The sequence below is a fragment of the Anguilla anguilla genome, chromosome 3 (genome assembly GCF_013347855.1).
Source record: "Anguilla anguilla isolate fAngAng1 chromosome 3, fAngAng1.pri, whole genome shotgun sequence".
Taxonomy (NCBI): domain Eukaryota; kingdom Metazoa; phylum Chordata; class Actinopteri; order Anguilliformes; family Anguillidae; genus Anguilla; species Anguilla anguilla.
This window is the reverse complement of record NC_049203.1, coordinates 14,183,037-14,208,212: the sequence shown is the minus strand read 5'-3', so window position 1 is coordinate 14,208,212 and position 25,176 is coordinate 14,183,037. Positions and strand designations below refer to the sequence as shown.

General features: G+C 47.6%; 1 protein-coding gene across 1 annotated transcript; it reads right to left on the bottom strand.

Moving 5' to 3' along the window:
• Positions 1–923: 923 nt before the first annotated feature.
• nsd1a (nuclear receptor binding SET domain protein 1a) lies at positions 924–23,663 on the bottom strand. The gene is made up of 24 exons (XM_035408254.1): positions 23,196–23,663; positions 21,573–22,445; positions 17,962–18,103; positions 15,290–15,462; positions 12,894–14,736; positions 12,607–12,731; positions 11,767–11,980; positions 11,264–11,355; positions 10,302–10,361; positions 9,720–9,780; positions 9,420–9,550; positions 8,366–8,497; positions 7,904–8,027; positions 7,022–7,222; positions 6,528–6,707; positions 6,235–6,391; positions 5,733–5,938; positions 5,113–5,225; positions 4,409–4,678; positions 3,889–4,005; positions 3,373–3,514; positions 2,872–2,978; positions 2,311–2,512; positions 924–1,678 (listed from the first exon to the last, which is right to left on the bottom strand). The coding sequence occupies exons 2-24, from the start codon at positions 22,287–22,289 to the stop codon at positions 924–926; spliced, it is 6,264 nt and encodes a 2,087-aa protein (XP_035264145.1). The 5' UTR covers positions 22,290–22,445; positions 23,196–23,663.
• Between the last annotated feature and the right edge of the window lie 1,513 nt (positions 23,664–25,176).

Here is a 25,176-nt window from a genome sequence, read left to right as displayed (position 1 = left end):
GAGGGAGGTGCAAGAGGCACGGTCACGGAGAGCAGCGGCCGTCCTCCAAATCGGGCCCTCTTGTACCATCTGTGCGTTATCTGTTATGAGCCAGCAGGTGGCGCCACAGACAGGAATGGTGAAGTGGGGCGGGGGGGGGGGGCGGGGGTGGTAAATCTGCTGTCCCATCTAAATTTGCATGTTCTGAACAGATCTACTCCCTTAGGTCTGACTTGCCCTATCGGATGTCTATCCACGGGATTACTTCAGGTTGTGTGTGTACACGGCACTCTGCAAAGACCCCATCCACACCGATGAAACATGACAAAGCGCAGATGCTTTAAGTGAACCAAACAAACAAACAAAAAAAAAAACACACACCTGGACAGTTTAAAAAAAAAAAAAAAACAAGCTTAGTCAGCGAAATTATTCAGATGTAGCGTCTTCTCTGTGCTCCGAGGGGAAGCTTTTTAATAAAAGGGGGCTTTTTTTATTTTGGGGTGGGGGGGGCCTCGTCTCAGGGCCCAGTGTTCTATGGGATTTGTGCGGTGGTCCCCGAGTTCCGGTCACGGTCACCGTGGTGAGGGCGTGGCCATGATTCGTTCCCTCGTGCACGGCCCTGTGCCTGATTCTGGCCGTGCCTGAAGGGGTTTCCGCCTTCTGTACATGGATTTATCATTTTTCCGGAGGAGAGAACATGATTAAATGTAAACGAGTGAAAGGAAAAAAAAAAAAAATAGAAATGTGAAGAAACGAACGATAAACAGCACCAGACACAAATAACGTCTGCGTGAGAACATGAGACAGCAGCGGCTCCGCCCCTTTCGGGCAGCAGTCAGTCAGTCAGCGCGCGGTTATGTGCGTCCCTTCTGCGCCCGCATGCACACGCTCCACTTCCCCTCGCCAGCTCCCCCTGCTGGTCCGGCTGTCTGAGGTGGGTCACTTCACTCCGCTGCCACGTCCTTTAGGTCCGCCCCGTCAGGATCGGCATCATCCTCAGACCCCTCCCCCTCTTTGTCAAACACCTCATCCTCATCCTCAAGCCCCTCCTCCTCTCCATTTAACCCATCCTCTTCATCGAGCCCCTCCCCCTCTTCATCTATCCCCTCCTCCTCCTCCTCTTCAAGCCCCTCCTCTTCTTCCACCTCCTCAGCATCACCCTCTTCCTCAAATTCCTCTTCCTCCTCCTCCTCCTCTTCTTCCTCCCCAAACTCCTCCCCCTCTTCATCCAACTCCCCTTCCTCTTCTTCGAGCCCCTCGCCCTCGCCATCTTCCTTGTCGACCTCTCCGCCGCTCTCGCGCTTGGGGGCGGGGCATTTCTGGGCGCTGGAGGAGGAGTCAGACATGTAGAGGGGTGGGGGGGCGGGGCCGAGGGCCGGTTTAGGGGCAGGCTGGGAGGGGCAGGTCATAGAGGGGGTGACGGCAGCGCCGGCGGTGAGGGGGGGCAGCTGCGGGAGCACCCCCATGGGCTTTGGGGGGGCCTGGCCCGGGGGGGGCACGTACTCGCGGATCTCTCCAGGTTCGAGCGGGTCGGGACCACAGGGGTCGTGCTCGCTGCAGGACAGCCGGCCGTCCAGTTTGGAGATGAACAGCATGCCCTCCCGGTGCTGGGGGCAGAAGGAGCTGGGGCACATCTCGCAGAAGGAGGCCGCCTCGCCCCCGCACACGTCACACTGGTGCCATGGACACTCCCAGCGCCCTGAAACACAGCCAATCACAGGCCACACAGAAACACACACAGCCAATCAGCAACCCCACACAGACACCAGTATGCAGTATTTGTGGAATATGTGTATGCAGTACTGACCTGCAATAAATGTATGTGTGCGCAGTACTGGCAAGCAGTAAGAGTATGTGTATGCAGTACTGACCTGCAGTAAGTGTATGCAATATGCAGTAGTGGCCTAAAATAGGTGTATGCAGTATGCAGTACTGACCTACAGTAAGTGCATGTATATGCAGTATGCAGTACTGACCAACAGTAAGTGTATGTATATGCAGTACTGACCTACAGTAAGTGTATGTATATGCAGTATGCAGTACTGACCTACAGTAAGTGTATGTATATGCAGTACTGACCTACAGTAAGAGTATGTGTATGCAGTACTGACCTACAGTAAGTGTATGCAATATGCAGTAGTGGCCTAAAACAGGTGTATGCAGTATGCAGTACTGACCTACAGTAAGTGTATGTATATGCAGTACTGACCTACAGTAAGTGTATGTATATGCAGTACTGACCTACAGTAAGTGTATGTATATGCAGTACTGACCTACAGTAAGAGTATGTGTATGCAGTACTGACCTACAGTAAGTGCACACAGCCCTTACCCGCGGGTCTCTTGGACAGGTTGAGGCAGTCGGCGTGGTAGACCTTGGGGCAGCCCGGCTTCTTGCAGGAGACGATCTGGCCCCCGTCTCCACAGCTGAAGCACTCGTCCTCCCGCTCCCTCTGCACCTCCAGCTTGCTCTTCTTCTTCACCGGAATCTTCCTCTTAAACTTGCGGTTCTTGTCTTCCGACGAGGGCTGGTTCTGAGGACAGAATTGATCGAGTTTGCTTTACTAATACAATACATCAGGATAACACTAAATAATCACGCAGAGCATGTGCAGTAGGAAAAGTAGGAAAACATAGGGAGGACAAACTGAGGATGGAACACAGCTGAGGAGAGAAGGCCCTGTATCCATTATGACTCCAGCTGTGCCCAGCTCAAAAATTCAAATTTTTATTCACAATTCAAATAACCCCCCCCCCGCAAGAGAACTTGGCATCCCATTCAAATTCTCCCATAGCTCAGTGCACAGAGAGCATCGCGTTGCCGACGACGTAAACTGGAGACGTGACACGCATCGGACGGCCTGGCTGAAGCCGAGCGGCCTCCCTTCCTCACCTTGGGTCGGTCGCCCAGGAAGCCGCTGCAGTTGGGGGCGCCGCACTTGCACACGGTCTTGCCGTTCCCCAGGCACTCCAGGTTGTAGTTGAAGGTGAGCTCCACTCCTGGAGGGAAGCAGTTTTTAGACGCACGCGCTCAGACACAACCCCGGTGAAATCAAACCTGAGCCGACACAAAACAACGATACGATATACCGGACTTTAAAACTAAGGAAGGGCTGCCCAACCCTGTTCCTGGAGAGCTACCGTCCTGCAGGTTTACATTTCAGCTCTCATTTGGCACGCCTGACTGCCAATTAGCAGATTAAAAAGCTCTCTAGCTGTTGAATGAGGTGTGCTTTGTTAGGGTTGGAGTGAAAGTCAATAGGATAGTGGATCTCCAGGAACAGGGTTGGGAAGCCCGCTATCTGAAAGCAGGTAGAACCCTGCAGTGTTCCCAGCACTTGACTAGACCCTGGTGAGCCGGCGCGCTGGGCGTGGCCGTGGGGGCGAGGCCCACCTGCGGGGATGTCCACCAGGGCGAAGAGCCCGACCCGCGTGTCCCCGTTGACCGTCCACTTCTGGGTCTCGCAGTTGGGCTGGCAGCTGTGGTTCATGAAGCGGGCCTGGTTCCCCTTGGGCCCGGCGTCGATGATCCGGTCCTGCGGACGCGAGCCAAACAAACGGCACTCAGAAAACAGCGGACACCGCCCTTCACTTAAACAGCTGATTCTACAATGTGTAAATGATTCATAAATGTGATGTAAGTACTTGTACTAAAAATCCAATACAACCGTTAGCGTTGTAATTTTACCTAAGCTTAAACAGCAAAAGGTGTTTTTTGCATGGCTGCTCACTATACAGTTACACCTCACTTTGTGTATGTAAGGGAGACGGTATTTTGTATTAAACGTTGTGTTTTAAGTGTGGCCAGTCACAATACATAGTTGTGTGTTACATGTAATATGTGTGCGTGTGTGTTTGTGTGTGCATATGTAAGAGATGCCATTTTGTACTAAATGCTATCGGGCTCCACCTTGTCCAGAGTCAGCATGTAGAAGTTGCAGATGTCGTTCTCCTGGGCGTGTCTGATCCTAGCTCGGCACTCCTCCTCGTCGATCACCTCGCCCACGTACTCGTTCACAAACTCGCCCTGACGACCCGGAACCAGAAAAGATGAGAGGGGTCCTGACAGACAGGGCGTTCTGAACCAGAACACGGCTCAGTATCACGGCGCGTCGCAGATAAATCACAATGTTTGCATGTGGGGATGACAAGAGCGTCCCAGATGAATAACAATATCAGTATTTCATTTGAAAATACCAGAATAGGTTTCCAACAACATACCTACTATTTGGGCACAGCACTGTATATTATTTGACAGTGTCACAGGGTTGCTGCTGAATCACAATATCCGCACGCAGCTGGATAAAATGAGCGTTCCAGCGTTCATAAATGACTAATGCATAATGCATGAGGGCCCAGAGCGTTGGGGTTGAACTTTGAATTTGAGCACGTAAGGGGCGGGGCTAACGGACTGACGGACGGGCGCTGACCTTCTTGATGTCGGTGATGCTGCGCAGCCCCCAGCCGCGCGCCAGCGTGCGGAAGATCTCCACCGGGGTGTACTGGCGCTTGGTGAAGCACTGGTTCTGGCAGCGCTCGCCCGCCGGGCACACCTGCGGGTGGCACTCGTACATCAGCATGCGGTTGATGCACTCCGAGTCCAGGCCGCACGGGCTCTCGTCCGCCGCCTTGCAGTTGCAGCGCGGGATCTCCGACAGGTCGGCCGTGATGATCTGGACCTTTCCTATTGGCCGGTTCACCTGGGAGGGACGCAGAGAAGACAGCGGCTCGGCACCGAGTGCACCAGTGTGTCGTGAACGTACAATAATACGAACCTCTGAAACGACACATCCCTGAAGGACAAAGTGTTTGTGCAGAAGAAATTAACACCAGCGCTTGAACACGTCAGCCTGTTCACTGAACGACTGGTAGCAGTGAAATTGGACTGCGGGGTTAAAAGAAGAGTCAGCCTGGCATCACGTGTTTCTGAGAAGATGGCACCTTTGTCTGCTTTTCGCCAAATATAGAGGAAGCACCAGCAATGAGGCTGGCCTACAAATGCACTCGGGCATTCCGCTTTGGGAGAAAAGAGCGTCAGGATAAAAACAGCAACAGAAAAAGTGTTCTTTTTGCACTCTGCGAAAAGAGAGGGCAGCACTCAAGAGTTCTGTGAGGGGAGGGGACCGGACTGTACCTTTATGTGCCTGTATGGAGGGGGTTTCTTGTCATTTCTTCGGTCTTCCTGCAGCTGCCTCATTTCTTTCTCTGCCTGCAGCTCCTGGAATCTTGCAGCAGCTTCATGCAGAGCTGAGGAGAGATTAACAATGTGCAGATTATCACCAGCAGCAAGTAATTCTGGGAAATGCAGTCCATCTCTATGATATAATGACCAGCCTTTGCAGTTTTGGTAACCTTCAATTCTGTTGAAATCCATTTTGTGTCATTGTAGCTGCTCATTTTGTATATACAATGAGGTAATTGACTACAAAAGGCCTTTTAAGAGAGCAATCATAACTTTGGTGCAATTCAACAAATTAACTCGTTAAACTGAAAGTGTTAGACTAGATAGACAACTATGAAGACAAAATAACCAGTGAAAAAACAAACTTCAGTTCCAATGGTGCAAAGGCACCTGATTGATGCTGATTAAAATTAAATGTGATAATGTTTCTGCTCAACAGATGACTGAATCAGGTTTTAGTGCCATCTTGCTGCTGGAGGACTGAATTACAGGCTAAAAAAAGCTATAGATCACATGAACTTTCCTCAACAAAACCTCTCTGGAGTTTAGCAGTGAAGCACACGTGCCAGTACCTTTCTTGTAGATGGCGTCCGCACCCTTCCCCATCTTGTCCTTGTTATTGGCATCTCCCTCCATGTAGGGGAAGACTCTGGCCTGATAGGTCCACAGGTAGTCCTTGGAGCCGAAAAAGTGCACAGGGAACTCCCCCACATCGTGCCTCATACGCATGATGTTCTCAGGCACGTTTTTGGGGAGAGTGACCTCTGCGGGCCACCACCTGGAGAGAGAGAGCACCCCAAATAATTGGTTTGGGGTTAAGACGCAGACTCCACCCAGTTTCACACGAGTGTGATGTTCTACCCTTTAGCCAAGTACAACACCTGAAGTTCCCTATTAAATATCTGGTATTTAAACATATAGCTAAAATAATGGACCCATTTAGTTAATTTAACATCATGACTAATTAAACAGCACACGGATGCTCATCATCTTTAAAAACATGCTAACGTGTAATGTTAAACTACAAAACACATGAAAGCTCATTATGTCCAGAGAAATGAGCGTGGTCCAAACCTGTATCTGCCCACTTTGACCCACAGTACGTCCTTGTAATGGGGCTTCTTGCTGGCTCGACAGTCATTGCAGAACCAGCTGCCCTCAGGCATGTCGATATTCAGACACTCGCGGTGGAAGGCTGCAGGGCAGGACTCGCAACACAAGAGACTGCCCCCTACAGGGAGGGAGGTTCCACAACAGGGAAAAAAACATAAAATTACTATAGAGTGGGATACAGTAGAGGTACAGTGAGATAAGGTACAGTGAGAGCACGATACGATGGGGTAAAGCCGGGGATGCGGGTTACAGACCTTCAGAGCAGACGAAGCACCAGCTGACGTTGATGTGCTCGTGGTTTCGGCAGCCCCGGCGGGGGGTGAAGTGGTTGGGACACAGGAAGCTGTTGTTGGCCAGGATCACGCTGCCGGCTGCCATGCAGTAGTCATTAGCGTGGTACGCCACCGGGCAGCGCACGCACCGTGTCAGTCGGCCTGGAGGGAAAATACACTTCAGCAACACTTCACAATACCTAGGACAATAATTACACTTAGTAAGATGAAGACTAAGGTGATGAAGATTTTGCTCAGCATTCCAAAGTGAACACAATAATAATAAAAAAAACTAGTAAAATAACAGAAGAAAGGAAAACAGGAGTAAAACTAAAACTAAGGTCTAAAGATTAAAACATAAGTCTGACAGCCATAGGAACCATTCACTGTGATTGGAGTAAAGTAGACTGGTTGGAATTCACTGGCTCCTGCTTGTAAAAGCTGGTGGGGGGGGGGTGGGGGGGGGGGGGACACACCTTTGGAGACGGAGGGGTTGGCGGGGTTGGTGATGTAGCAGGACAGGCAGACGTGGAGGGAGCAGCGGAAGCCCCGCCCCTGGGCCATGGTGGGGGCGTGCTTGGCGATGCACTCTCCGTGGTAGAACTTTCCGCACACGGGGATCATGCAGCGCTTCACGTCCGAGCCAGGCTTCTTGCACACGAAGCAGGTGTGCACACCTGGAAGGGGCCAAACACAGCGCCATGCTGAACGCCACTTCCACAGGCCTGCACACCTCCTGCTCCACAACACACGCTTTTTCTGTTTTTAACATAATCCATTTATACACTGGAATGTCATATTTTCATAGGGATGGGGGGGGGGGCATATTTGTGAGTTCAGACCGGAAGGTGGCCATGGTCGGGATCTCCAGGGGGAGTCATCCAGCAGGGCTTCAATATTTGGGGTTTCAGTATTTGGGGGTTTGGTGTTTGAATGTTCAGCATTTGGGGGTTCAGTGTTTGGGAATTTCAATGCTTGGGGGTTCAGTGTTTGGGGGCACAGTGTTTGGGGCTTCAGTATTTAGGGGTGCAGCATTTGGAGTTTCAGTATTTGGGGATGCAGTATTTAGGGGTGCAGTATTTGGAGTTTCAGTATTTGTAGTTTCGGTATTTAGGGGTGCAGTATTTGGAGTTTCAGTATTTGGGGATGCAGTATATAGGGGTGCAGTATTTGGGGGTGCAGTATTTAGGGGTGCAGTATTTGGAGTTTCAGTATTTGGGGATGCAGTATATAGGGGTGCAGTATTTGGAGTTTCAGTATTTGGGGATGCAGTATATAGGGGTGCAGTATTTGGGGATGCAGTATATAGGGGTGCAGTATTTGGGGGTGCAGTATTTGGGGGCGATGGCGATCCTGACCCGTTTTGCACTCGTTGCAGATGAAGCGGCCCTGGGGGGTCTCCTCCAGCCCGATGCACTGCAGGTGGAACGCCCCGCAGCACTGACCCTCACAGAGCAGCAGCTCCCCCGTCTTCTCACACACCTGGGGGGGCACGCACACATACACAATGCTTACACAACTATTCCCACACTCAGACAAATAACACACGACACAGCAGGGCTCGATTCCACTTCAATTCAGTCAATGTACTAAAACTGATAAACTGAACAATCCCCCAAAATGCCTATATTATTAGGGGCATTTTTTAGCCATACAGTTCTGTTATCAAGAGTTGAGAACAGTATGAAAAATACCCCCTATTGTGCCCACCTCAGCAAGCATGTACCTCACAACCAGCTGACCTGTCCCACTCTTACCCTCCACACCTGGCACACTCACACCGCCAGCACGTACCTGGCACGCACGCACGCCCAACTCACCTGGCACACGTTCTCCTTCATGGAGGCGGCGCCCCCTTTCTCCCCCGGGGGTCTCTTACAGAGGGCCATCCCGTCCTCCAGACATGGCTCCTTCACCCCGGTCATGCTGTCCTCCCGCCCCGAGCAAAAGCCCTGCCGACCAATCACATCTCAGTTACCCCAGAAACTAAAGGCACCAGCACCAGCACCCTGCTGCAGTTTACAATAGGCCTACAGCCTGGGTGGCTAACGCTGGCCTTCAAATAGCCACAGGATGTGCTGGCAGTTAGCGGTTGATGACACAGTTAGCTCCCCTCACCTGGGGCCGACTGCATTAAAACTTCACACCTGAGACTAAGTGTGAACGTCGGATGTTCATTCAGGCGTAAATTTTAGTTGCACGGGTTCCGGCATTCAGCAACAGACACCAAGAGTTGTTTAGGACTAAAATCCACGCCTAACAGCACTGGGCTAGCAGTAAGCCGAGCGTAACGTTGACGGCTACAGTAATTACAATTCAAGCTTTCGTCGTTTTTTGATTTGAAAAAGAAACAAAATCTGGGCTTTGCCTCAGCCATTTTAGAAAATGCCAGCCAGTTCCACGGTATGCAAATTTGGAGTTCACACTTCTATGCAACTGACACATATGTGAACATGTGTCGTAATTAGTGCCTGCCGCGCCGCCTAGCTGGTGCAACCGACATCAATGCTGCGCTTGTGCCAGATGTTAGTGAGGACTAACAGCATCAGACGCGAGGCAAACGTCGGGCGTAATGGCTGGTTGCATGACCAGCATTTATGCACCCAGCCCCTGGTGTCTTACATCACAATTGGTTGCCGACTTCAAGGGAAAATTAAAATGAAAACGTACTGGCACACGTATACAGTTACTGTGGAGGGGATCTGAAAACAGACAGATCTTACCGAAAACAGATGCTAAATATTTGTTTAAAAAAAAAAACACAAAAGCACACAGCTGTTGTCAAATGTAAAAGTTGGATTTTAGCTGGTCAGCTGGTCACATTCTGTTTACATTCAAATGACTGGCGGTTTTAAGCAGCCCCTGTGAACTGACCTCCGAGTCCAGCGTTCCCTCACCATCCCCCTCTGTCCCACACAGGGAGTCCCAGGTGGCCCCGCCCTCCAGGCTCTCCCGGCGGGGCGTGGGAGAGGAACTTTGCAGGCCTTGCGCGCTGTCCTGTTTATCTGAAGAGACACAGACAGACAGACACACAGACAAAGAGATATTACACACCGACAGTCAAACACAAGAGCCCAGGGTATTAATCCCATGTTCCACCGGGCCGGTTCCGACCAGCAGGGGATTGGGTCCGTAAAGAGTGGACCCAGCTCTGCTCCGAGCTGGGAGGCTTACCTTCAGAAGCAGCATGCCACGGCAAACTGGAATCAGGCACTTCATTCGCCACATCTTTCACCTGTAACACAGAGCACCAATGAAGCGTGCGCCCACCGCAGCAGTCCAACCTCTCTGACCAATTACCACGAGACGGTGAACAACAAATAGGGATGGATGGATAGAGTGACTGTTAATGAGGTGAAACGGGCCATGTTGACCTTGTGGGTCTCTAAGGACAAAATGGTGTATTAGTTTGGCCTTAATTCATTTAGCAGTTGCTCTCCAGAGCGACATACAATATATCACAATAATGTTTGATGCACACAAGTACAGACCAGAAAATTAACTACAAAATTGTCAAAATCCCTCCTTCAACCCAAGTCGATTTGTAGTGAGTTTTCTGACACAAAATGGCTGCCGTGTTTCACCAGATGGGTGGTGTTCACTGGTGGCGAGATGAGTTTCCCCCAGAGATGAGAGGAACTGTGTAAATGGCATCTATTATTATTGATGTTTTTGATTCAAACGAATAAATAAAGCGTAATTAATTGAGCTCGGAGGGGCCGTGTCGGGTCTGTGGGACGTTGGGAGCCCTCTCACCTCATCCAGTACCTCATGACTGTCCTGGCTCTCTGAGTCCTCTCCTGGATCCCTACACTCCTGACCAACCCAGCACCAGTAAGAGAATGTCACACGTACGCCAAAAAGACACAGCACAAAACCTTCTGAAGCATCACAAAACCCCCGATCATCACGTAAAAAACAACACATACCCAAGTTAACCAATGTAGACACACAAAAACGACATAAAACCCCCTCTTCATTACATACAAACACTGTCATCACATACGTAGCCAATGTCGTTAAAAATTGTGAGTTGTCCTGAAGGGACTAGTACAATTAGACCCATAGAAGGACTGCATAGAGGCAATCAAGAAAAACAAAACAAACATGGATCACTGTGGTGTGCTGAATGCATGTGGATTCTAGACTGCCTAGTGGATTCACATACATGATGACATAAACCTCCTCTATACCTTATCTTACTAATTTCCTGAACAGGAAGACTATGGGAAACAGGAAGTAGGAACAGGAGGCTCAGTTGCTGCGTGAATGAGCCAATCAGCTCACAGATATGGAGCAGAAACTAGGGCCAGTAAGGTGTCGGTATCCAGACTTAAGTCGAGTTTACAACTTCCTGCCCTGAAAGTTCTAGTAATGAGCTTGTCCTGCACAGCTGGGGGATACTGCCCTTCAACGGGAGACTGAGAGGGAAGCATTCGGGGAGTTTAGGACAACAGCGGCCTCTGATATCCAAATATCCCCCTCCTTCCCCACTGAAGTGACTACCAGTCACACAGAAATGTTCACACATGGCACATCCATTTGATTGAGCAGGACAGTGTCTTGCAGTAGGTAATGACCATGATATGACCATGACTGCAATATAAATAATGGAGCACAAAAAGGGAGAATACTCAGACTGCAATGTTTTGAACCCGAATGGAAATGTTTGATGACTCTGTCTCTGTCAGCACAATGGAATTTAATTTTTCCGGTACCTTCTTGGTTGGGACAGTAAGAAACTCTGTCTCCTCCGTACTCTCCAGGAGCTTTTTGGTAGGCTTCCTCTGCCTCTTCTTGTCCTGGAGCGCTGAACGGAGACATGCTTCGTTTAAAACAGGAGCAAGGCCGCCAGCTGGGCCTCATCAGTCAATAAGAGAATTTACTGACATAGGGGGAGGGGTTTTCCAAATTGAATTAGAATTGTAATTCTTATTTAGAATTGTTGTTTGTATGCTTGTGTTGTCCTAATAAGTATACAAACAAAATATCAAAACGTGTTTCACAGTGAGGGGACTTATGTTCCTGGGGGGGGATAGTCAGCCCTCTCAACCACCAAGTATTCAAATATGTGATTTTGCCAGTTTGACTGAATTTATTTCAGTGCTTTTCCTCTTAAGTTCTTCTGGGGAGATGTCCTTCACCTAATTAGAATGGAAGTACAATTAAAATAGCCTTTCAAAAAAGCTTCTCTCACCAGATTCCACAGAGTGATGCGTACCAGGAGAGGGAGCTTCAGGGGGCGGGGTTAGTGTGTCAATGGGCAGGGCATGGCCTTCCTGGGGAGGGGTCTGTTCCAGGACGGTAGGGGCTGGCCCAGTAGCAGCCTTGGATTGCTCCTCGGGGGGTGGAGTTTGCATCTCTGGCAGCGAGTTCAGTGGGTTTGGCATCACTTTCCCAGATGTGATCTGTTCTGTACTGCTGAGGTCAGAGTCCTAGAGCCCAGCAGGGTAGAGACAGCAGTGACCTCTCATGCAACGGCTGACAACCATCAGTCAGGTTTTAACACTGAGGTCTGCTTTCATGCAATGTGAATGCTCCAAATGCAAAACTGCCTACTGTAAAATCCCTCCAACTTTCATCCTAAGCTGGTCCCACGGACCATCTTTTTCCAATGGAGAACAAAAGCCATTCTGTTCTGTTTCTCATAAACACTGCAAATGCAGTGGAGAGACACAGGAAAAAGTATCAGGACATTATTATTATAATATAATCATTATCAGATACTAGAATATTACCCACATTCATTCAGCTGGAATGCCCATTCAACAGGAATTTTTCAAGCTTCAAATTACTTCCTTTTTTGCCCTCAATAATTCTTTGTAAGAATTACCCATCTTTTTGTTGTAATATATTTTTCACCTAAGACTACTAGCAGACACATCAAGGATTTAGCGTCTTTACAACACCCCCATCAGTTGAGTTAGTCTAACAGACTAGAAGTGTCAATTCCACCCAAAACATATATAACACAATACATTTCTTAGTTATGACTATACATTACATTATTACATATCTATGATATAATTTATTCGGGCCTGTGTGTGCATGCTTCCGTTACCGTCCCAGATGCCTCAGTAGATTTCTTGGGTTTTTTCTTCACGGCGTAGATCTTGTCATACTCCTCTGTGCACTCTATCAGTCTTTTGCTTGGTTTTCTGAGACGTTTATTTTCGGAATGTGTGGCTGCGGACGACAAGCAAAAAAACACGGCAATGAGCGAGGTGTGCATTTAGCCACCCCGAAAATGGAACTCTGCTCTGCTCAGCACACTGTAACTATATTTTTATAATCATATCTGTGTCATATGATTGAATTTGTGGCTCCGTAGTGAAAAGCTGGCCTTACCTGGTGCATCTCCCCCCGTGGAAGGGATTCGGGAGAGGGAGAGTTCACCCGCCTCCATCTTTGACTGGGAGGCTCCGCCTTGCTCCGAAGGCACCTCGGCATGGGGCTCCACCCCCCCGGCCCGCCCCTCCATCTCCAACCCGCCCTGCTCTAGCCAGCGCTTCTTGGGTGCCACGCCCACGGCCCTCCCGTGGACGCCGCCGTCGTGGGCGCCGTCGTAGAATCCTCCGAGCGAGGAGTCGCCCGCTCCCCCGTCCGCCCCGCCCCGCCCGTACGCGTGCTCCGCCAGCTCGGCCGGCACGGCGCCGCCCGCGCCCGCCCGCCCGCTCTCCGACGGGCGGGGCCTCTTGGGCCGCGAGTACTTGGAGGGCGAGAACACGGGGTCCCCCTCGTATTTGGAGACCTTCTTCTTGGGGGCGGGTCTGGGCCTGTGTCTCACCCTCTTGGGTTTCGGCTTCAGTTCCGGAACCTTCTTGGAATCTGCTGTGGTCCAGAGTCCGGCCCTCTGGCCTGCTGTTGGGGTGGAGGACGGTATGAGGGACGGCTCCTCCTTCATGAGAGCACGGGTCGGGCCCCGCGCTTCCCCTTCCGGGCTCAAGGGGGCGCCACGCTTCTCCCGGCTGTCATGTGCGTCCTTCAGCAGCATCAGGAAGGTGCTGAACTTGTAGTTGGCGTCGGGCCGGAAGGTGACGGGCTTCCCTGGCGCTCCGCTGTCCTCGTCCAGCAGGGACCTGAACGTGATCTCCTTCAGGTCCTGGAAGGCTTCCATCGGGGAAAGAGGAGGCGAGGAGGAGCAGTAGGAGGAGGCGTCCGAAGCTCCGCCCTCGCGTTTCACCTGCACGGCAGGCACGCCGTTCTCCCTCTTCACGTGAGCGGGGCCCCAGCCGCCCTCGTCCTCCGGCTTGATCAGCAGCCCATTGGGAACACCACCCCTGTGGGCCTTCATGTCTGCGTACTTGAGGAGGGGAGAAGCAGAAGGAGAGCAAGACCTTGTGGGAGTTGTAGTCTCAGGGATGGGCTGTGGACTGACAGTGGATTGTGAGGACTTGGATGCGCCAGGAAGCACTTCAGTCGGGGCCGAATCATCTGGGGTCTCCTCAGGTGCAGGGGGCGGTGGGCTGAGGTTGCGGCCACGCATTCGGCTGCGCAGGACCCTGTCCCGCTGGTCTGCCTGCTCCTGGCTGCGCAGCGCTCGGGTCATCAGCCGGCTGCTGGCAGGAAGACAGGCTGAGTGCACTTCCACGGCTTTCCTGGAATTGTCATGGAGATCTGCCGTGGTATCCTCTGTGGCCCCGCCCCCCGAGAGCGGCCCATCCAAAGACCCGAGCTCCGCCCCCGACACCACCAGACCATTCCCTTCTCCATCCCCTCCTGCCCCAAAGGCCTTCCGCCTCTCCCCTTTCCCAGGGGGCAATGGGGCTGATAGGGGGTCCCTCTCTGAGGTCTTCTCTGGTTTGGGACACAAAATCCTGGGCACAGAATCGATGTCAGCATATGGGCTGTCTCCAGCCTCTATCTGATTGGCAGGTGACTTTCTCAGGACTGGTCCAGCCGTTTTGGAGCTGGGTGTTTTGGACTTCTTCCTGATTGGTGGTTTCTTGACAGCGCTTTCCTTTGGTCGCGGGGGCTCTGTCGGGGTTAGTGCTTTTCCATTGAAAAGGCAAGCTGGAGACACGGGTGTCATGGAGACAGGTGAAGACTCGGAGACCTGCTCCTCTCTGATTGGCTCACAGCTGTTCTTCTGGGTGGGTGTGACAGGAAGTGCCTTGTTCAGTGCCTCGGGAAGCAAGGCCTCTGCTTCCAGCACACTGACTTTCCATGCCTCCAAGAACCGCTTTGCTATCTAAATGAGAAAAATAACACAACAAAATCGAAACAAATAATACACATTGAGCAAATCACTTGCATTTCAATGCTATCTTTTCAACGAAGCAGCAGATAAAGTGCAAAAAGCGGTTATGAAAATGAATTGCAATCACAATGGTGTTCATTGAGAGGGAAAATAGGTAAAAGGTAGAGAGAATTCCCCAAGCACTGTATTAAATTTGAAATCAGGGTGTGACACTTGTTCATTTTAGTATACTGAAAAACAGGCCTATCAAGTAGTCTGCGATTACCTTGTATAAATAATTCTATCAGTGAAAACGTATTTGCAACATGAGTGCAGCTGATGTGCTGAAGTCTGTAGGCTAAGTTAGCAATCGCTATAGTTACAATCCTTCTGCACTTAGAATTAAATTTATGTCTTTGCTAACTATGCATTTAAAAATGGTGCCAGAAGCCACCATGTAATTGTAACTCATGTTGGCACTATCAGTAGTTCTTGTCTGCCTGTAGCCGATGTCAGTATTTTTTACCATGTTTTTTAAGCAGACATCATTAGTGTCAGCAGTTACCGTGTATCTGTAATTTTTGTCCTTCTGCCTCCCTCTCCTCCGCAGGACGGGGAGGTTGTCGAACTCGTGGCCTCCCTCAAACGGGCAGGTGGCCTTGCCAGGGACCCATGCCTGGTCCACCGTGTCCCCAAACGTCCGCAGGAAGTACTGCCGACATGGCCTGCGACTGGGCTCTGATACACAACACAGAGAACATAGTCAAACACACAGCACGGTGTCCAACACACAGCACAACACAGAGTCAAACACACAGCACATAGTCAAACACACAGCACAGTGTCAAACACACGGCACAACACAGTCAAACACACAGCACAGTGTCAAACACACGGCACAACACAGTCAAACACACAGCACAGTGTCCAACACAGCACTACACAGTCAAACACACAGCACAGTGTCAAACACACAGCACAACACACAGTCAAACACACAGCACAGTGTCAAACACAGCACTACACAGTCAAACACACAGCAGTGTCAAACACACAGCACAACACATAGTCAAACACACAGCATAGTGTCCAACACAGCACTACACAGTCAAACACACAGCACAGTGTCCAACACAGAGCACAGTGTGAAACACATGGCACAACACAGTCAAACACACAGCACAATATCAAACACAAAGAACAGCACACAGCTATACACAGCATGACACTGTCAAACACACAGCAGTGTCAAACACACAGCACAGCACACAGTCATACACAGTAGTGTTAAACACACACACTGCACAATCATACACAGCACAGTGTCAAACACTCACACCACACACAGTCATACACAGCAGTGTCAAACACACAGCACAGATTCAAACATTGCAGCACAGATTCAAAAACAGTGCACATTCAAACACAGTGAACCACAGATTCAAACATGCAAAGCATAGAGTAATAGGGTGTTATCTATTTCCAGAATAATAAACCTGGTGTGAATTATCATATTGTGTCACACGCATGTAGGGAAAGTTTCACAGAATGAAGGTTACTCGTAATCTTACAGTCAGCCTAACCAAGTTACTCAGAATCTTACAGTACAATGACCCTGACCAGGTTACCCATAATCTTACAGTATCATGAGCCCAACCAGGTTACTCATAATCTTACAGTACCATGAGCCTGACCAGGTTACTCAGAATCTTACAGTACAATGACCCTGACCAGGTTACCCATAATCTTACAGTATCATGAGCCCAACCAGGTTACTCATAATCTTACAGTGCAATGACCCTGACCAGGTTACCCATAATCTTACAGTACCATGAGCCTGACCAGGTTACTCATAATCTTACAGTACCATGGGCATGACCATGTTACTCATCATATTACAGTACCATGAGCCTGACCAGGTTACCCATAATCTTACAGTATCATGAGCCTGACCAGGTTACTCATAATCTTACAGTACCATGAGCCTGACCAGGTTACTCATAATCTTACAGTGCAATGAGCCTGACCAGGTTACTCATAATCTTACAGTACCATGGGCATGACCATGTTACTCATCATATTACAGTACCATGGGCACGACCATGTTACTCATCATATTACAGTACCATGAGCCTGACCAGGTTACCCATAATCTTACAGTATCATGAGCCTGACCAGGTTACTCATAATCTTACAGTACAATGATCCTGACCAGGTTACCCATATTCTTACAGTTTCATGAGACTAACTAGGTAACGTATAATCTTACAGTACCACGACCGTGGTCACATTAATGCAGGATTCTGTGTTTTTTTAAGGAGAAAAAAAGGGCCAAAATGCAGGGGGAAAAACACACTGCTTTCTATAAAAGCAAATGTTCTGAGGTCCTTTTTAAAAAGACCTTTAAAAGACACAACAAAATAATTGCTCCTGTTTCTTTGAGCCAACTGTCTTTCAGAATGACATTTCTGTTGCTCATATATCATAATACACAGCCGTTGGTAGCATCGCAAGATTCAAAGAGAAAGCGCTTAATTTGAATGAAAAGTCAAACACGATAAGTCACGCTCTAGCTAGCTTGCTCAACATGAGTAAATTAAAACAAAAATTGCTCCAAGGGTTTTTAAAAATGATTAGGCCCAGGGGCAAACACTTTTTTTGATCAGAATGCCAAAACATCATTTGTAGATTCACTCACAACCTTACAGTACTACAAGCCTAACCAGCTTGACACTATGACATAAAATAAGTCTTTCTCATCATGCTTTGCAAACAATTGTCAGTTACTCTTAATGCATGACCTACAATCAGAGGTGGCAATTAAACCCAACTCAATGGATAAAGTGTACATAACTGGCTGGCTGAAATCTGCTCAAATCTAATTGGGTCACAGGACTCTCACAAACGGCAACTTCCCTTCCCAGAAAGAGCTTAACTATTGAGACCAACTGCAATCCAGAGTTCCCAGGTTCAAGCCCAGAATGATCATCTGCTGACTGTGCCCAGGAATCTGGAGCATGGGAACACGTGGCCCTGTCCCGTCAGGGGAAGGACGATGCACGTCAGGCAGGGTTCCGCAGGTTGCCGCTGCACTAGTTTCACCCAGCAACAAGCCAGCAGTAGAGTTGAAAGCAGTGACTGGCTTGCAGAAAAATGGTCTTTGGCAGTGTTTTTTTAACAACCCGACATGCAGGTGGTTAGCGTAGGGGAACGCCTGTAGGAGAGGCGGAGACCCACCTTTCATTCGAGTGTGCATTCCGTCCCGCGGGTCGCCGATCACCTGGCACGGCCACCAGGGTCGGCGGTTAAACTTTGCCCACACCAGGTCCCCCACCGAGAACTTCACCTCGGGGGGCGGCTTCTTCCTCGGGCTGGTGGGCTACAAAAAAAAAAACCAGAGGCGTGTCACTATGGAGAACACCAGAACAGGAGGATAAACATGTAAACACGGAACGTTACACTGTAACAGTAGGGTAACATGACAAAGTAACAACAGGAGAATGGAACACCATTACAGCAGGGCAGTGTATCTACACTGTATCCCCTCAGCAAAAGCAGGGCATCGATATACTGTAAGCAATGGATGCTATGCACATCCGAAATAAGTAAGCATCTAAATGACATTCAAAAGAGAAAGATTCACATGTAACTCTAAGTTGCCAACACAGCTTACTGATTGTCACTTAATTTAGCAGAGACAGAGCTTGGTTTTGACAACCAATGTTACAGGGCAATCAAAGCAGAGTTCAGAGATATTCCATCTTAAAAAAGACCTGCTTTTCCCAGTTGAGATTGAAGATGAGACGCTGTGAGTGAGCCAGTTTACATAGATTTGCTCTTGCACTGCGATGCATCTACCTTTACGACTAGCAATTAACATTTCCTGAACACAATCGCCATTTTGTCAGTCAAGCTCTGAAGCAAACTTAATTTAAAATGCAAATGCTAAAAACATGCCACCACGCCACCATGTTGTAAAAGCATCATACCTGAATGGAAACCCAAAAATATGACGCTACATCAATGAACTTGTGAAGCTGAGAAAACATTTGTCAATGGTTTGTCAGCATATTTAAAAACAGACATTAACATGGAAAGAAATGCATCGCAATAACATTTAAAGACGTAGGGAAAATTCTTAACGTTTACAAAATTATTTGTTTCAACCAGATAAAATGGTAAGTCCTTAAAACTCCACACTGTAACCCACAGTAACAGCTGGAACCCTACACCGCAAACCATGGCAACAACAACAGGACACTGAACTGTAAGCCGCAGCAACAGCTCTGGAACACTACAACGCAACCCACAGTAACAGCAGGGGGACACTACCCTGCAATCCATAGCAACAGCAGTGGAACACTACAGTTGAACACATAGCAACAGCATGGGGACATTGAACTGTAACCCATGGCAACTACAGGAGAACACTGCACTGCAGCCCATGGCAACGGCAGTGGAGTATTACACTGTAATCCATGGCAGCTGTAGGGGAACATTATACTGCAACAGCAAGAAAAAAATTACACTGCAACCTACAGTGAAAGCAGAGAAAGTCCATGATACATGAATCAGTCTCATTTATAGGACATTTTTTCTCCAAGATAACATTAATCAAGCTTTCTGAACGTACGTGATCTTCAAAGTTTATTTTACATTAAACCAAATATCTGATATATACAGCAAATTTATGCCTGAACAAATTCCCTGATTGCTTAGGCATTTATAGCAGACAGTATTGTGCACATTAAGAGATACACTCAACATTGAAGAGAAAATTACAAACACGGTTAAGAATAGACAGACTAAATCACACATGCTTTGATGGCATTTCACATTGGAGAAGAAGATTATCAGGTAAGGAGTCGTACAAACACGACAGCATAGCTACAAACTGAACCGCAGATTGTGCACTATGTATGACTGTGTCTGGGGTATAAGGTTGTTTGCAAATGTTTGGGAACCCTCAGTAAAAGTGTATGTTACAAAGAATGAGTGGGGAAACCAGGTTTGCAGGCAAAATGTCTTGATACCAGCGGGAGTTCACGATTCCATTGACCTTAAGAAGAGCTCCAGGACCCGAAGATGCAACACAATAGCATAATATCAATATCCATATTTTTCTTTAGGTATGACATACATTTCAAAGAGAGTGTTCCTTCTGATGCCAGATACAATGATCAGATAAGACCAAAACCGAGCTTTTTGGCAGTGAAAAATGCTCAAGTTCATGGCTGGAAGGACACTCACATTGAAAGGATGAAAGAATATGGTATTCTTACAGTGAAATATCTATCCAGCACAGATCAGCACAAACTGGTGAAGAGCAAAGTTAAACACTATCAGTTTTTTAAAACAATGTTTCATTAATAACCTTATCAAAGAGCTACACTCATAGCCAAGCGTCGTACAAGCACAGCGTCTTCAGAAGTAGGACACCTTTCTGTGCAGTTTTCCACATTTTGATGAAGGTGTTGTCATTCAGATAATGAGGACCAAGAAAATCACCTGTATTTGTGACTTATTTTTCAAATGAAACAGCAAATCAATGTCTGTTCTGACATTAGACAAAAGTGAGACAACTTTTTTTGGTTCCCTCACCAAATGACAGAGAAGGTGATGTTCCACTGATGTCGAATAAAACAACATAAATCTCATCTTTTGATCATGCCAGATGATGACACACTAACTCATATAAAAAGCCAATAAACTGAATAAATCTATACTTCTATGCAAAATATGTAAAATTATAAACTTGCCACACATAGCCATCCATAGCATGCCTTGCTCCTCCATATGAATGGTGGTGACATTCCTAAGATGATTGATGATTGCTCAGTTTGAGTATACCCAACACAGAAGAGCCTCCCATAATGCACCACACCAAATATCAATAACTTATCTGGGGATGATAAGCACTGTGGTATGGTAAAACACTGTGTGTTACTTAAGAGGGTCAGGGTACAGTAAAGTAACTAGACCCTCAACAAGCGTGGAAAACTACTCAATTTTTGTACTCTTTTGAACACTTAATTGAACCAATCCTAAACAGTGGCTTAACTTTCTATGGTGTCCAATTTAGCAACAGTACCAACTGCAGATAAGTAGCCAATAAACATGGACAGGTAAATAAACATTCAAACCTGATAAAGAAGTCACTTTTCATCACTACCCATTACAACTACTTAGAAAATCTGATGTCTTCATGCTTTTAACCGCACAGTATAGCAGATTCCTTTGTACAATTCAAGTTCCACTTACAATGTCTCACCTACTCAACTATGGTGATGTAATGGTAATGGACATAATGTATAGACATTATGGTCCAAGGTCCTAGGCCCAAGCCATTATATATACTATGGTTAGTTGCAATCATTAATACAGAGTATCCCATTGGAAACGTGCATTTAGATGACACATGCATGAGATATGGTTAGGCTCTCTGTTTATGTATGTTCTGCAGTAAGCATGCAGTTTATTTTGGTGACTGTTATAGTTTGTATGTATAAGCATGCTGACCATCTTGATAACCACTTATACATGTAGTGAGCATGCAGTACATTCTGAGGTCTGTCTATAGCCTGCATCATGGATCTCAAATTCAACTGCTGGAGGACCAGACAATCTGCAGATTTTTTGTTTAGGCCATGGAAACAAGGAGAAACACACCTAAAACATGCAGACACAACAGCCCAGTGTGACTTGAGTTTCAAACACATGCAGGGAAAAAACTTTGACCTAAATTAATGGGATCGAATGATAACTGGGTGGAGGAGAGCAAATAGATCAGTGGCAGAGGGGACAAGGATGTGCAGTAGACACGAAGTTAGAGCGAACAGGAAACTTACAGGATTGGTGGAGGAGCAGGGTTCAGCCACACCCTGGGATGAGTCAGCGATAGACCCCAGCGAGGGCAGCTCGAAGTCGCTGTCCGAGGAGTCGTCAGAGAACTCAACCTCGTCCAGAGGGGCCTTGGAGGCCATGGGTGTGGGAGCAGCCCGTTCGGCTCCCATCTCTCCACAGGCAACAACATCCCGTCTGGCAGCCGTCAAATCCACCCCGGAGCTGCAGGGGGCACTGCTAGGAGACACTTTTCTCTTACACTCCTTCTTCAAAAAACCTTTCAGTCCCATCCCTTGTCCTTTGTCATCCTCAAACTCCCCTTCTTCATCTTCCTCCTCCTCCCCATTCTCGAACAGGGTGGACTCAAAGTGCAGGGTGCCATTTGAGACCTGACTGGGACGGTCCAGACATAAGCCGGGTGGGTGCAGGGGTAATCCGTTAACATCCGAATCCTGTCCTGGCAAATAGGTGCCAGTCTCATTGTTGGCAGGTAATGGTGGTGATATGTGGGCCAGAGTGGACCCAAGGTCTTTCAGCCCCATAGGTTTCTGGGTGTGTGACCCACTTCGACCCTGTGAGTCTCGGTGTGCCAAACCCAGGTCTGGACCAGAAACCATGGAGGTCAGGTGCTGGAGTCTCCTCAGTGGGCTGTAGCAGGGGGCGTCCTGCTGCTTGTAGGCATAGGAGGATGTGGCTTTCAGGGCAGTTGTTGATAGATGCATGGCACGGTGGCGTATCTTCTCAAAAGCTGGGCGCTGTTCTGGTTTCCGCCTGGAGCGAGACCACCGAACCAGAAACTCCGGAGTAATTAGCGCTGCATTCCAATGAATCTCGGGTGGACCGTTCCTGTGTCTAATTCAAATGGACACGACTCCATCCTGACAACACACAAATGGACACATTAGATTAATAAATCTTGCATAATTTTGGACAAATGTGTCTTGTCGATCTCCTTTTGCTGTTGCATATAATATCCGAGTAAGTTCACTTCTGGTAATTATGGCTGACATGGCTGCAGAAAACGTGATTATCGTTGCATGCAAACGCCGAGCGCTGAACGCTATTGGGCATCCGAGGAGAAATGTATGTGATCTATGCAGACTGCCGACCCACTGACAACTGGCTAAAAACGAATGCATCGAACTTCGCAGTTTTCGAATTTCTATCCCTTGTTTTGTATTTACTGTAGTCAATCAAAAGGCGTGAAATTGCGCCAGAGCTCGTAAAAACTATTCGCATCCTTACCTTGCTAATTCATGCTAGCCAGCTAGATGGCTACCTCTCCGTCAGCCGGTCACGTTACGAGCAGTAACGTGTAGACTCAGATCAAAAAATTGACGCACTGTGCTGCACTGTCTTCAGTCAAAATAAAGTTGATAATAATTCTTAAAATTAGGATGGTAAAACGGTCTGCTAGTGTATTAAAAATTGTGATACATTCACAAATAATGACAACGCTTCCCGTAAACATCAAGGCTCCGAGGTTTCAGGCAGCAAGCTACTGTACTGAACGACCATACTATCAACATTCGCTAGCTCTCACACACATGCAGACACAGATACACAGAAAAGCACTATATGTGACACGATAAATACTCCGGACGTTAAAAAATCCGCCAAAATCTTACCATTTATATCTTGGTCACAACAAAACCGACCGAAACCCTCTTAAATTTGGACATGAAGCGTGATTTTTTCTTGATTTGTGAGAACGGATCTGCAAAATCCTAGCCGCAGCATTACCACTAGGCCAGGACCTTGTGCTCATTCTCTACTTTATTGCTCGACCGGCGGTCCCCTCAGAAAACAAAAATTTACCTTCTGACTAGTAAGCCAGATTCCTTCCATTTCTTACGAGTTGTCTAGCTACAAAAGTTCATGATTCCCAATAACGCAGTTAACATTTACAGTTTCATATTGAATAAATGATTGTTTCCCTTTCTGCCGACCTGCCCCTGGTTACATTGAAACAAGCCCCGACTGTGCCTGACGAGCCAATCGCCTCTGCTTCCCATCCCCCCGTCTGTGGGCTATATCACGATACTCGCCTCACAATAGTGTATTCGCAGAAAACAGTGATAACTATATGTGAGAGCTATAATAAGCACGGCCTGTCATTTTTTGTCCTTATTTAACCCTAACAAACACATACTGATGCCGTTACTTAGTGTCTTTTTGAATTACACTATTTAATCCAGGAAAACAAGGCACAATGCACAAATAAGCGCGCCATTTGTTCCCTTATACCAACAAAGGCGTAACTTCTTCCATCTTGGGTTACAAGTATAATTAACAACATTTAAGTGCAAAAAGACCCCCAAGTTCCAAAATATTTAAGGGAAGGTGCGGATTTCGCGATGTCGTCACGTGTTAGCAGGGTGAATTACAACACCAGGCGGTTAACGCAGACTACGCAAAATGGAGTCGGAGTGGTACAAGTAGGCTACATAAACAGGCCGTAATGTATTACAGACATATTGATAAAAGTCCACCTTTGATCGTTAAATCTAACATTTTGGAACAAAACTGATTTTTAAATGCGTTTATTTTGACAACAGACATATTGGCACACGGTTTGTACAGGGCATACTGATTGGCATAGTCTGCCTGACATTTATTATGCAATTTGCATTTGTTATGACTCGCATTACCTGGGTAATTCTTATTATTATCTGAGATGATATGTGAACGAGGAGCATTTTTTTGGCGTTCACGGTTATTTATATTAACACCCCCCTCCCCACTGTTCATGATTCAGATCCTTATCCCAGGACTGAAAATGCGTTTTAAAGCAGGTTACCATGATCTCATTTATCGGTCGTCTTTTGATGTTACTGAAATAACCAAATCCAATAAGATGCCATTTGAAATAACCTTCATACATTTCATTTTTGGTGAAACCAGGAAATAGTCCTAATAGTATAGGCCGTTTGTATGTGGTGTCCACGCGAGTAACTTAGTATTTAGCGTTTGTTTCTGCTTTATTGGCTAAAGTGATTCTATAGCCTACGTATTTTGGAATGCGGAAATGGGAAATACGGGAACGCAGAAGCAGTACTTTTAAGCGTGCGTTATTATAGGCTTTTGTTAAGACATAAAATGTCCTTGAGTCGGTGGCAGCGTTTTACCCTGCCTGGTGGAACAGCACCGCCCCACGCAGACGTTCGGTGCTCACCGCAGGCTTGGCCTGCTGCGAGCAACGTCAGACATCGTCCCCAGATCAAGCGCATCCAAAGATTTTTATTTACACCAACAATAATACACATCTGCAATGTGTGGGCATAATTATACATGCCATTCGAACTATTAAAGTACCTCGCCTAAACAGCGAGGCAGGCAAATTGGCCTATAAAACGAAGTGTAAGAACAAACGCATTTTATGTAAAAGCTTGTTCAGCAGATATAAAAGAACAGGCTTGTGTTTCTTTAAACGTGTCCAAGACGATGTCCGTAAGACCCGAGAACTAAGATTCTAAACGCTGTCTAACAACTGGGAAAAACATTTCCCACAAGACTAATAGACTTTTAGTGTTCAGGGAGCACCCACCATATTTTATATAAAAACAAAATGGTAGGCTAAAACAACACGGTTGCATGTTTGACCAAATA